The sequence below is a fragment of the Apostichopus japonicus genome, chromosome 3, assembly GCF_037975245.1.
Source record: "Apostichopus japonicus isolate 1M-3 chromosome 3, ASM3797524v1, whole genome shotgun sequence".
NCBI classification, from domain to species: domain Eukaryota; kingdom Metazoa; phylum Echinodermata; class Holothuroidea; order Aspidochirotida; family Stichopodidae; genus Apostichopus; species Apostichopus japonicus.
Genome location: NC_092563.1, coordinates 7,141,766 through 7,155,826, shown reverse-complemented (window position 1 = coordinate 7,155,826; position 14,061 = coordinate 7,141,766). Strand labels below are relative to the sequence as shown.

At 36.9% G+C, this 14,061-nt stretch overlaps 1 protein-coding gene across 8 annotated transcripts in view; it reads right to left on the bottom strand.

Moving 5' to 3' along the window:
- The window catches only part of LOC139961598 (deoxynucleoside triphosphate triphosphohydrolase SAMHD1-like), a 52,963-nt gene that overhangs the window by 34,544 nt on the left and 4,358 nt on the right, over positions 1 to 14,061 (bottom strand). For 7 of the 8 annotated variants that reach the window (XM_071960926.1, XM_071960940.1, XM_071960931.1 and 4 more), the window contains exons 2-7: positions 10,951 to 11,217; positions 7,561 to 7,600; positions 4,926 to 5,021; positions 4,466 to 4,499; positions 3,092 to 3,252; positions 2,561 to 2,676 (exon numbers count right to left, since the gene is read on the bottom strand). In XM_071960926.1, the coding sequence (XP_071817027.1) occupies positions 2,561 to 2,676; positions 3,092 to 3,252; positions 4,466 to 4,499; positions 4,926 to 5,021; positions 7,561 to 7,600; positions 10,951 to 10,993 (490 nt within the window). In that variant the 5' untranslated portion in view covers positions 10,994 to 11,217. The remainder of the gene's footprint in view (positions 1 to 2,560; positions 2,677 to 3,091; positions 3,253 to 4,465; positions 4,500 to 4,925; positions 5,022 to 7,560; positions 7,601 to 10,950; positions 11,218 to 14,061) is intronic. The other variant, XM_071960917.1, reaches the window with a different exon arrangement.

Sequence of the window (14,061 nt, the reverse complement as noted above, 5' to 3'; positions counted from 1 at the left end):
TAATAAGTAACTATGAAGAAAGGGAACAAGTTATCACAGTCTGAGGGAAGGATTCCCATTGTGGGGAAACATTTATTTTCAAGGGTACCTACATGAAAAGTATAGCAGATTTGACATGAAATATGCAAGATCAGAACTGTCGAAGGACTTTACAACTGAAAATGAACATTTCTGTTTTTTACCTTTTGAGTAGCTAGATGGCCAAATCCCTGTCTACAAAGTTTGACACTGTTTTGGTCACAACTTTTTCAGAACTTCTCTACTCTTTTAAATTCACCAGTTAAGAGTGAAACAAAGAGGTTATTCCTTTCTTTGAAATGGTATTCTCAAATGTAAAGAGAGTGACATCTTAGAACTGCAAATCTTCCTTGGCATTGTGAAAGTAGTGAGATAGAGACCATATCATCCCACACTAATTAGTTTAGTATGGACTATTTTAAAACTTAGATGAAACTTCGCCGTTCTCTCTGACAGTAGGTACAGAAAGCTGGGAATGCAAAAATGTCATATTTTTATTACTCGCTAAGACCATGGAGGTAAAAACAGATGCTTAGACCTACTTCAAGCACGTTTACCATCGCGGGTTTCTCTTACACAGCATTGCATCACTAACAGAAACTCCTTGCTAGACGACAATGCATACATGTATTGTTATTATGTATTGTTATTAATGCAGACACACATGCCATCCAATCCCTTCTCCTCGTGTACCGAGCACCTGTTTCAAAACCTCCAACAGGTGTTGTGCTGTATTCTGTACTTTCCCCTCCCCCATCCGTACGTAGACTGTTCCAAATTATCGTGTTCGTAAATGTAACCAATCAGTGCTCGTGATTGGCCGAATAGGCTTAAACCATTTTTTAAGGTCAAAACCCAAGAAAGATATCAGTGTATCACTTCGTTGAACTTTCGTTTGGTACAGTACAAGCAGCAGGTGCAAAAGCTGAGATTGTGCAGCAAGAATGTTTACAGTTGGGGACTACCGGGGAGCGAATTTTTTTTCCAGCGCGGTAAAAGCCAAGATAAGCATACCTCGCTCCCATTGGCTGGGGTTCTTATACATAAGATCCTGCCAGGATCGAAACGTCAGGCCAACTTACTTTTACACATAAGCTTCATTACAATATGAACTAGCAGCTGCTGCACTGAATCGCTAATCACATACCACATTTCACAAGGCTACTTTGCCTAGTACACTCAAAAAAGACAACAGTCTAGCAGCAGAGTAGAGTTAATTTATGTGTGTTATGCTACAGATGTAGAGGGTCTGTGGTTGTGTATCGCAAAACTCTGTTGCTGTAAATTTAAAGAAGTTAAATCACCGAACAGTTTGAAGATGATACAAAAAATCACCATATAATATAAACGTAAGACAATTTCTGTGTTCAATAACTATAATCCGCAGTGGCAGTGGTACTACTAACATGCATGACTAAATACTAGACATATATCTTTTGTATTGCATTATCTGAAAACGGTTTCAAAGGGTCATAATTTTGAAAATCAGTCTATCGGATTGAAGTTTAGAAGCAACTCAAGTAATAGTCAACCAGAAACGGTCAAGCTGTCCAATGTTTTTTAGTAGTTTGAAGCAAGCAAACGCCTGGTACGTACTTATCTGCGTACATTGCCATCGTAGTACTCTGTACAGCAAGTTCCACCATCACTTCGAAGCTTCACCCGTGTCAAAATTAACTTATTCGATTTATTGGCTTTTCAGTTTTGGATCATCAACCTATTACAGTAAGTAATCCTTACCTTCAAAGAAGGACAGTCATCTACAATGAGACGTGTACACTCACAGTCCATGGTCGCAGTATTGTTTTACGAACTTATGGATGTAAATGTACACAAACAAGTCCGGGCAAAAGCAAAGAAAAAACATTTTAACACATTTTTTAACAAAGTTGTCTCAAGACAGTCGCCAGTTCATACAGTACGTGTATGCGAATCACGATCCAATGCGTGCACGTGTATGTTCATGTACATACACACACACACATTGCATAGCGTAACAAGAACTTCCCAATTCAGCATCAAAAGTGCAAGACCCAGCCAATGAGAAGCGAGGTATGCAATGATGGCCTTTACCGCGCTGGGAAAAAAATCTCGCTACCGGGGATTGGTAAGATACACATGATAAACATTAGCAGCGGGAATTTCTTCAAGTTCGCATGTATTATCTGTGTCGGTATTTTTACAGGGTATTATTTTTACCAGGTATTCAAGGTGTGTTTCGGATATGTGTTTCGGATATACCTGGTATTTCAGTAAATTCGTTGATGACAGATTTCAGTACTGTCAGTATGGTTATGAATGAAATAACAGGTATGAATTTAATACCAGGTCTACCTGGTATATCCATATACCAACGCAACCTAGATCAGGGGCATTGGAATCCTGGCCAGGGTATGTGGGGTCATGTCAGGTGCATTGGGAGGTAGGTCAGGGGCAGCGCGCACCAGACAAGGGGTACCATTCCATCAAAGGTCGACTGTAGTACCACCAGATTGCAGCAAATACAACACTTTGTATGAACATGTTTCAAGATTGTACCAACCTAAATCATGACACAATCCTGCTATCTCAACACAGAGGATGTCTTCTTTGGTTATCTTTAGACTCTTCTGTTTGGATTGTAAGCTTCTTGCAAGTTTCCCAGCAAGGTAGCTCACCCTGTCAGAGTATAGGATAAATTACATAATATATATATATTTTTTCAAACAAATGGCTTTTTTCAAAGTCAAAACAATACACTATTATCATTTATGGATGGCACTCGCATTTTGTTGCTATGGTTGCAGTTTATATGTTATTCCAATATACAATGTTTTATGTTAGTTTAAAGCTCATGATCATTCAATCCAGTAGGTATGTCTTATTTGTAAAGTCAGACTGCTAATTGACAGTATAAAGCAGTATGTTAATGGGTTTGGCAAATAAGGGAATAACTATATATATGCCATTACAACAACAATGAAATGGTGATGTGGGGAAAGCAGTATAAAGGTTGAAGCAGTTATGAACATTAGCCAGAGTGTGTTCAACTTGTCTTGTGATCAGCCAAGCTTACAACATTCAAAACACCTACCCAAGGGAATGTTCAAATCTGTTATGCGACGCTCCTGGGTAGACAAAATAACACATCCCCATCTGCTTGATGAAGCGTAACCTCTGAAACTCTGGTGTATCAATGATGCTGACTAATAGAGGGTGCATCTCAATGTGTCCGTGGACTGAGTCGTTAAAGACCTGCAATGATAAAACAACTGACAGTGTAATATCAGATCTGGAAACAATCGACCTGATCGACAGTTGACCATGTATGTATGTATGTATGTATATGTGATCTTCCCGCAAGCAGGAACTCGCGAAAGAAGCCATGGAGGCTTGTAGACTCGCAAGCTGACCGAAGCCAATCTCTCGGCACACATCCATTTAACGTCCATGTCAGGAAGTTGTTATTGAACAACACCCTTGCCAGACGACACACATTGGTGTCGGCGGGGAATCGAACCATAACTGACTTATAGTGAGAATGTAATAGCATCAGTATGAGTAAAATTCCCGTTGGTATGAGTATGAGTACACTCAGACTCTAAGTGAAAACCAGTATTTAATCTATACTAGATTACAAAATGCCTCCGGGTAATAGTACGATTACAAATCCACAAAGCCCAGTAAACTGTACAGGTTAAGTATGATTCAATATGACTATGGACGCACTGCAAGTCTGGAAGATACCATTAAGGCAGAATTTCACTCAGCAACTTTCTGACATTCATAACCAGTGAAATGACTTTTCTGCTCCTCTCAAGTTTAAAACAAGGGTAGAAACATTGAACACCATCACCCTCCTCACCCCCTCTCTTTCTTCAAAACATACAATGACAAACTAAAATCAGCTAGAAGTGCCCGCCCCATAAAAATTGAGATTCCAAATGTGCACTCTGAAGCTTAATTAGACTAACAATTAGATCTTAATTTGCTCCACCAATACTCCAGGTTTTGTCAATAAATATGTGTTTTGGGGGAGTAAATTTAATAGTACTTGGGAGGGGGAGGTTGTTCACCGTAGCAGTGGCCTTCTACTCAGCTGAATGTGAAATTGCCGGTTCCTACCCCCCCCCCCCCCAACTTCCAGCCAAGTGTATAATTTGGAAATTTCTGATAACTGATGAAATACCAAAATAATTTCATCTAGTCATTTTCATGGTATTATCAAGAGATGGTATCGCTAGAAGAGCTGCATGAAAATAGTGTTTGGAGCGTGAATGAATCTTTATTTACTGTATATCAAAACCATAGTCCAGGTAGCTCTCATGCATTCTGCACATAGATTCTGCGGGGTGGGGTCTGGTTTGTGGTGGCTCACGTCCTCATTCTTCAAGTAGAAGAATTATTGTCAAGAATACTTTGCCACAAACTAATTGGTTTTAAGAAGAAAGGTTTTTAGACTACTGACCTTTGTTCCCTGTAAATGTTGGCCACTGTCAGCTCTGGAACAAGACAAATTTTAAGACTTTTACCAGCAGCGGTTTTAATGTAAAGGAATGTTACAAAACTATGTGCATCAACAAAATCACACAAACTAAATGAAGTTCTGATTTCCTTGAAATAATGGAAAAGTGAAAAGGGGATATGAAGTTTGGAGGAGGAAGAAGGGATGAAGTCCTGCAAGTTTTAAATAAGAAACTGACACTTGGGCCATGTATGTTCTAAACCTAAACTGCTCTGTTCACATTCTAAAGTCGGGTTAGGCAGACGTAGCCTAGGCCAAAGGCTTAGGTCTAGTAATGAAGAGGTATGAATACACCGGCAGTTTGATATTCTTTTCTTGTTTCAACAATCAAGAATTTGCAGCTATGCCTTAGATACAATGCATTCTAGAACTTTTATGTTGTAGCAAGGAAGAGATTACTCACCTATCCAGCAAAAATTCAGCAACCTCCGTTTCGTTCTCCAGCTCCAACTCCTCCTTCAGTTCGGTCCATCGTTCTACTTGATTCCCTATGTGAATACTATGGCGCGAGAAAGCGGAATATATTACGTATAAATATATATATGCTCGACTTGCGAAATACATACATGGTTAACTTCAAAAATACATACTAGACATATTTATATATATGTTAACACATATATATTCCCTGAAAATTATATTTATTCCCTTAATGTATATATTTATATATTCAGACGTACAGAAAGTATTTTCTTAATAACAAATATGTATTTTGTGCAAAAATATATATTCTCTTACAGTAAATAATCTGTAAAAAATATATATTCTCTAACACAATTTTTTTTTCTCTGCCAAGAATATATTTATTCTCTGAGAGAAAATATGTATCCTCTAAAGAAATATATATATCCTTTTCAAAAAGTATGTTAATTCTGTGACCGAAATATATTTTTCTCTAACAAAATATATTAATTCTGTGACAGAGAATATATATATTCTAAAGTAAAAATGATTGTCTGTGCAAAAATAAATTTTTATTCTTTGTTAGAAAAAATATGTATTCTCTAAAAACAAATTTCTATTCTGTAAAGAAAAATATATTCTGCAAAGAAAAATATATATATGCTAAACAAAGTACAAAGAAAAATATATTCTGTACGAAAAATATTTATGCTATACAAAGTACAGAGCTCTGTAAGTGCAACTTCAGTGAACAGCTTATTTATTACATTGGCCTTAAGTGTGCAAGTACAATGTATTTCCTTGCTCAGAACCGAAATGCAGTTCAAAGTTAGTGGTTTTGCGACATCACATTGCACATGATAGTACGGCGATACGATAGACAGCAAAGCGCTACTGTATCTAGCCGGCTTAACAGTCCCATTAACATATCGGATCACATACCTAACATACGTTATAGCAGCAGTACTGTAATCATGGCGTCCAGATATAGCGCGTAAGTAGGATAGTTGGTAGTGTGATGTTAACGTTAGACTACTCTAAACAACATACTTATTTCTTACACTAGGTAGGCTAAGACTTATAAACATATGATCCACTATTTGCTCTTCTCTAACCACAGTCTTTCAATTATTTTGTTGCACTTGTATGTATGTATATGTGATCTTCCTGCAAGCAGGAACTCGCGAAAGAAGCCATGGAGGCTTAAAGGACTTCTGCAAGGACTCTATACATCAACGGAAAGAAAGTGGATGTGAAGAAAACAGCAATATAATGAATAAGCTGGTCACTGAAGTTACTGAACAACAAAACATCTCAGTTGGCACTTACAAAGCACCGTACTTTGTATAGCATATATATTTTTCGTACAGAATATATTTTTCGTACAGAATATATTTTTCGTACAGAATATATTTTTCGCAAAGAATAGAGCTTGAATGTTAGAAAATATATATATTTTCTGTACACACAATACAAATATATTTTTGCATAGAATATAATTTATTCTGGAGAAAATATATAATTTCTGCAACAGAATTTATATATTTTGTTAGAGAAAAATATTTTTCTGTACCAGAATTTCAACATTTGAAAATACGCCCTGTAGTAAACCTGCCGTTCATTTTGGCCACTGCCCACTTCTCCACATTCCAAGGTTATTAGTTGGGAACGTTAGCCGGTGTGTTACGTAATCAATTTGCCAACCTCGCAAAGGAAACCAACTGTGGGAAAGTCACTTGCACAGCTCAAATTTCCTGTGATCTACCGCGAGAGCCTATTAAAATGTCCAAGGCAGGTACACTGTTACAGCAGTGGTATTAAAGGGCGCATTTTCACTGAAATGTATACATTTTTTAGAGAATATATATTTTTTCTCTTAAAGAATATATATTTTTTCTCTTAGAGAATATATATTTTTTCTCTTAGAGAATATATATTTTTTCTCTTAGAGAATATATATTTTTTCTCTTAGAGAATATAATTTTTGCCTTAGAGAATATATATTTTTTCTCTTAGAATATATATTTTTTCCTTAGAGAATAAATATATTCATGGTATAGAAAAATATAATTTTTGTGTTATTATATATATATATCGTTACAGAATATTTATTGTAACATAATATATATATTTTTCTATTAGAGAATATATTTACAATGGCATAAAAATATATAATTTTTGTGTTAGAGAATATATATGTTTGACAGAATATTTACTGCCTGAGTCGAAAGCAACCCAGTATATCAATACGTACTACAATGCAATGTGTATGTTCAGGGAGTTGGTATGTCTGTGATACCCACGCACACACAACTTTTTCGGATTGTTGTGAATGAATCTATTTTAAACAACGGCTCATGAATAAACATACTATTCACTGATTGGTGGAATTCAAACTAGTGGATTTGGAGAAATGAAAACTTTGTTGTGGACACTCTTACTTGTTATCGACATAAATCGTTAATTACTCGCTAATTAACGCTCTTGGCAGGGTGAAACTTGGATGGTATCTTAGTTTGCTGTTTTATGATTGATACATGTAAAAAAATCGATGCACATGTTAAAAAGCGACCCAACGCAAAATGCTGCTTAAAGTTCCTGACAATGTTTCCTTCTGTAGATTGATGATACTTTACCTTTTCGGTGATGAAGGCACATTCTCGGTGGAAACATCATCTGTAAAGGTGAATGACAAAACTTGTAAATTTGAAACTGTAGTAGTTCTCAAAAGTAATTTACTGCGGCCACATATGAGAGGTATGGGGGGGGGGGTGGAAAGGAGAGACAGTCTGTTAAAGCCTTGCTGTTCCGTAGGTAACAGCATGTGTATTTTCTAATTAGTTTAATTTCAAAACAAATTTCAAATATTAAGTAGAGAGAGTAGCAACACTCTCCTATGACTAATGCGTTTAAATATAGAACAAATCAAGGGCACACTTCAGCCATTCTGTAGGAAGATCACTGAAGATGGAAGACTTTGAGTGGTTTAACAAGTCTCAGGCCATCAAATATCAAGACAGACAATAAAATAACACCATTGTATTAAGAAACAGTAGTTATAATCGTGAGTAACCAGAATGCAAAAATGCATTGTGGTTTCGATAATGTAACATGAGCAGTTTTCTTCATGAATCTGACGTAATGTATAGTGAGGGTGTACATGTTTACAAGGGTTTCTCGAATTGACCTCTGATGACCCCAAATGAATTTTGACCTCAACCAAACAATAGGCTTTTTAAACTAAATGTGGTACTTCTACACACTAATTGAAAGGTCAGCCCAGCTTCCAGTATTGAGATATCGTGATTTTACAAGGTTTTCACAATTTGACACCTGGTGACCCCAAATGACTTTTGCCTTCCACCAAAACCACTAGACTTCTTTTACAAAACGTGGTACTCCTACACACCAAATATGAAGTTTGCCCATAATTCCTTTCTTGAGATATCGTGTTTACGAGGTTTTCACAATTTGATCGCTGGTGACCCCAAATGCCCTTTGACCTCCACCAAAAACAATAGCCTTTTCCTAATGTGGTACTTCAACACTTTAAATATGAAGTCTGCCCATGATTCCCATTTTGAGATAACTGGTTTTACAAGGTTTTCACAATTTGACCCCTGGTGACCCCAAATGACCTTTGACTTCAACCAAAACCAATAGGGATCTTTAACTCAATGCAATTTTTCAAGAAAGTAAACTAAATTGCATATTCCTTAATCCAAGATGCAAGAAGGTAGTTTTGCGTAATTAGCCTAAATGCTTTTTGTAAGGGAAATCAAACACTGAGGGTTCGTGTTAGTTTCTTACTAACCTTTGGTCTTTATAGATATCCTAATGCTCAGGAAGTATGAGGACTTTTGAACATTATCTAGGAGACACAGCGACAAAATAAACAAGACACTGGACAACAGAGTGCAGAAGACTAAAGTCAACGTTAGCTACTCAGTCTTAAATTATAATTTACTATGATATATTAATATCTTATAACCAATAAAAAAAAATTACGAAATAATTGCCTTACCCTTGGGGCGACACAAACGAAAAACTTAGGAATAAATAACAAAACATAGTTCTGTGTACAAGATGTTGCCGAGTGTTTCCTGATACAGTTTCTCTCCATCCTGGTGGGTGATTGTTAGTTTATGCTGGGGTTTCTGTCTCAGTACAGTATAATATTAAATTATTGTTCCCATCCGGTGAAAAGAAATAAAAAATAGTTTGGTAAAAGTTCCTATACTTAGAATGGCAAATAAAACACTTCCGGTTTCCTCCAAATATTAAGATGGAAGCAGGGGAGTTTCGTCCAAGGTGGTATGGATATTCATAATTGTGAAGCTGGCCTCCTTTACTTCTAGGTTACTATAGCCGAGAGCTAAACTAATTATTAAGCAGGATTTTGCTGTGTATAATACACACATAAAACTTTCCACACAGTAAAAACTGATTAAACACGAAACTACCAAAAGTGGTCTTCACTGCTTGGCAGGTAGGGGTGCTGTAATTGTATAGGTTTACAGGAAGAACCTTTACTAACAGGGAGGACTAAAACAGAGAGACAGGGTTGCAACTGATCTGCCCAATCAGGAGATGGCAACATCTTTTATTTTAAATAAACTCTTGCCAATTGTCAACTAGCATTGCTATTACATAATATGTTGAAACTTTGCATATTCAGTAGCAAGTGAACTTAATTGTTGCCAGGGCTGGTGACTAATCTAATGAACACAAAAAGAAACAATGGAAGGTTTGTTTTAGTACCAGAGTACAGATGAAACAAAAGGTGTCTTGTTCACCACACCTGCTATGTGAGATAATCTTGATTAAAAACTGTGTCCATTTAGACTTTAATCACACCTTCATTTAACTTAGAGCCTAACTTAATTTCAGTTCTCTGGAGAACTCGGCAGCCCAGGCTAACCTAAAGCAGTATGTTCAACTAGGAGATAACGTCCGATATTAAACATTGCAGTACTGGTGCCCCACAGGGTACAGTTCTAGCACCATTTCTGTTTACTGTTTACACATCTGAAATTCGCTCAACAAACCCTAACTGTCCCTTAGTGAAATATGCTGATGACACTGCCCTTATTGGTTTGGTTTCTGATGGCAACCATGACATGTACCTTGAACAGATTAGCAGATTTGTAGATTAGTGTGATGAAAACTTTTTGGAATTAAATGTAACTAAAACCAAAGAAATGGTTATTGATTTTAGAACTAAGGTATTAGCAAACGATGTGATAATTAAAGGTAGTAATAGAGTAGTAGTATTGAAAGGGTTAGTAGCTACAAATGTTTAGGGGTTATAATTGATGATAAGTTAAATTGGGGTGAACACATAAGTTATGTTGAAAAACGGCTAAAACCAAGATTATACTGTTTACGTAAGCTGTATTCTTAAATCCACATATTCTCGCCATCTTCTATAACTCCATTATCTGTAGTGTTTGGACCTATTGTATTACTTGCTGGGAGGTAATGCGGGAAGAACCAGCATAAAGGTTCTGGATGTTGTTATTAAACGTGCTGGTAAAATTATTAGGAAAAGTCTGCCGTCAGTGGCCTCGGTCTACGAGAATTGTGTACGAGACAAGCTGCTGTCCATGTGGAAAGATCTTAGTCACCAGTTGCACAATCATCTAAGCAGCCGCATCATTGCTCGTAGCGGTAGATTGAGGTCGCTGACGTCACACATAAATAGACATCGTTCTTCGTTTATAGGCACTGCCGTTAGTATTCACAACAAGAGCTACACGAGGTAGGGAGGGTGGCTGTTCCACTTAGTTGCGCTATTGAAGCTAGTTAGTGTATATTTTGTTTAGACTGCATATATCTGTTGTATATTATCAATGTTTTTTTTTAATTTCGTTTCATTCATTGTATCAATGTTCTTTGTATTTTGTATCATTCATTGTATTGCTCACCGCAGATACGTAATTTCCTTCTGGGTTTCAATAAAGTTGACTTACTTACTTACTTACTTACTAAGCTTAAAACTGGCCGACAAAAATTATTTTACAAACCACTGCCATTATCCGTTTCCTCAGTTCTCCGTCGCTTTGGCATTCTTCTCTTATTTCGATGCAAATCAGTTGATCAGTTCAGATTGGGAGTTGGATGGGCGGCGACCTTGGGTGGAACAAGCCAAGCAAATGACAACAGAAAACCGTCCAAGTTGTTTAGCTGCAATATATTCCAAACCCCTTACGCACGAACCAAGATGAACTGGCAGCATGAAAACAGTAATGGAGCAATAACGGAGCAATAGTGGAGCAGTAACGGAGCAACCCCTAACAAGATAAAATTAAACATGAATAAAACAATATACCATATGCTTTCTAGCACACTCTGTAATTAAATAGTTAAGAAATAGCAACCAATCTTCAAGTGAAATATTATCCCAAAACACCATATTGGATTAGAACCCACCATTGTAACACTGGAAATTCCTTTGAACTAATTTGACTGTCCACAGCAATTATGATATTCCCAATTGACTAAGCGGAAACAATAATTAAAAATAATACAGCAGATCCCCACCTCTTCACTCACATGTTAACAGTCACAAGTGCAGAATACAAGACCCTATACCCGACGTGATCATACACCTTTAATATGAATGCCAAGTTATGAAGAATACAAACATGAATACCAAAATTAATTTATAACTGTTCCTTTCCTTTTAATCATTATTCATCACCAAAATTATCTTGAATACAAGTCAGTTATCCCTTCATTCCACTTGCATGAGTTCATATGAAATTCTCTTTACACAAATTTGTATCAGTACTACATACTGCTTTAAGGTAATGCTTGAATGATGCGAATCAATGAGCCACTCCTTTAATTAAAATGAAGCCTAACCCTAGTTCAATGACATAAAAAACAATACAGATACATCAGAATATGCCCTGACATGATACTATCAACTCAATGGACCACAAACAGGTAAAACAACTTTAATGTAGGTACATTGTAATCAGGGACGTAGCTAAGGCCTGATGATTGGGGGGGTGTAGTGGCTGAAATTCCAACTGAATGGGTTTTGGAGTCAAAAAATTCCGACTGCTGCCTTGTACCCCCCCCCCCCTCCCGCACTCATCGTCAACGATACGGTCAGTGTCAGTTAGACACCCCATCTTTCGCGACTGCACTTTTGTTCCGAACTTTTTGCAATACATTTGTAACTTATGGGGCAAAGTTTTTGCTTATGTTGATGGCACTTTTAAACTTCCGTAGATTAGCATTGAGTGTTTTAATTGTATACCATAGAGACAATTTATATCCCACCGTCGTAGCCAGGAATTTGAAAGGGGAAGCACTTTTTGCGATTGATATGGGGGAGGGGTCTAAGGGGAGGGGGTGTCCCCTCCCCTTTGAGATTTTTTGAACAATTGAAGGTCCTTAGATGCGATCTGGTGCAATTTGTTGCCAGTTTCATCATTATCATATGATATCATACTATCAGCAGATTTTGTTTCCTGTTTGAATTCTTTTACATGTTATTTTACATAATATATCAGAAAGACAAACAAAGTGCTCTTTTACAATTTTTCCAGAAGGATGATTCTTGTTTATTGTCCAATGTCTGAACTTAAATACATTTGACGAACTTAATTGATGGACAATATAAACTTTCATATTTTGTAAGACAGCCAGATTTGCAGTGGCCTAAAAAAATATCGTTATCTCCGTGTATTAACAGTGTAATAATTATTTATAGGAAGTGCGTATCACGTACGATTGCTAGCTTAGCTTCATAACATGTTGTTCGTGCAACCAGGGAGTTGTTATACAACTCCCTGGTGCAACAACTTAGGACGAATCATAGAACGGATGAGAACGAACTTGTCGTCGTCGTTGTGCATACGGTTCGTGACATTCCATCGAGTGAGGTTAGGTAGGCAATATGTATTTTATTACGCAGTGGCCAACTGTAGGTTTGAAATAGGCTATAGGCTAAATTTATCTAATTGCATTTGCCAAACTAAGTAAGTAGTTGAATCAGTAGGCCTGCATGTTATTACGATTATAATCGAGTTAACGGAGCTGACGAGTATTCAAGATCAAAAGAGCACTGACAAAATACTATGCTAAAAAAACAACAGTTTTTAAACATTTTTTTTTCGACACTCAAAGGGAGAGCAGTCGCTCCCCTGCTCCCCATGGCTACGTCCCTGGTATATCCTGAACTTACTTTAAGCTAGCGAACAGGGTCGACCCACCCAATAGCAAAATTAATACATAAATTTTCCGAATTGAAGCTGGCGAACGTTGTATTTTTTTTAGAGTATTCAAAATCATACAAAGTTTTGTATGGTGGAGTATAAGGATCGCGAGATACAATTTCTCAATGTGACGAGGAAAACGTGGTAAATATGACTGATTAAAGGTCAATTTTGATCGAAAATTTTATGTCACTCACAAATTACAGGAACATATGAAAATAAGAGTGCGACAGTCAGAAAAATTAGAGCGCGACAGTCGGAAATTCCGAATTGAAGCTGGCGACAGTCGGAAATTCCGACTGTCGCACTCAAATTGTCCAACTATCGCCATTTTTACCAAGATTGGGGGGGTGAGACACCCCCCACACCCCCCTCTAGCGACGTCCCTGATTGTAATGAGACGCTTCTCATCTACGACCCTCTGAACCATCAGGAACCTACGAAGAAATTAGAATTATACCCCACAGCTGTACTAGCTATTAACACCACAATACAACCAGACACCAACCTGCAGCTATGTCAAAAGTAAAAAGCTGTGTTGAAATCCTGACACAAATATTTACAGTAACAATCAAGAAAAAAAGAAACAATCAAAATACAATTAAAGAAGTAATTAAAGAACAAAGATTGTACATGGCAGAAGGGGCTACACTGCATAGAAGCAACAGCTTAATTCATACAAATAACTAACACAAAAGTGTTACAGAACATTTAGTTCTACTATTCTGCTTTAATGCTGACATGGTAGACCAAGACACTTATTATAATTGATTAACAACTGTGGAAAACCAAATGCTTCCGTACGAGATTATCAAGATTTTTTCGTTGAAAAAGTACATTTAGTGTATTTTTCCAAAGCTAATTATATATTTTATCAATGGGTCATATGAACTCTACAGACATTGT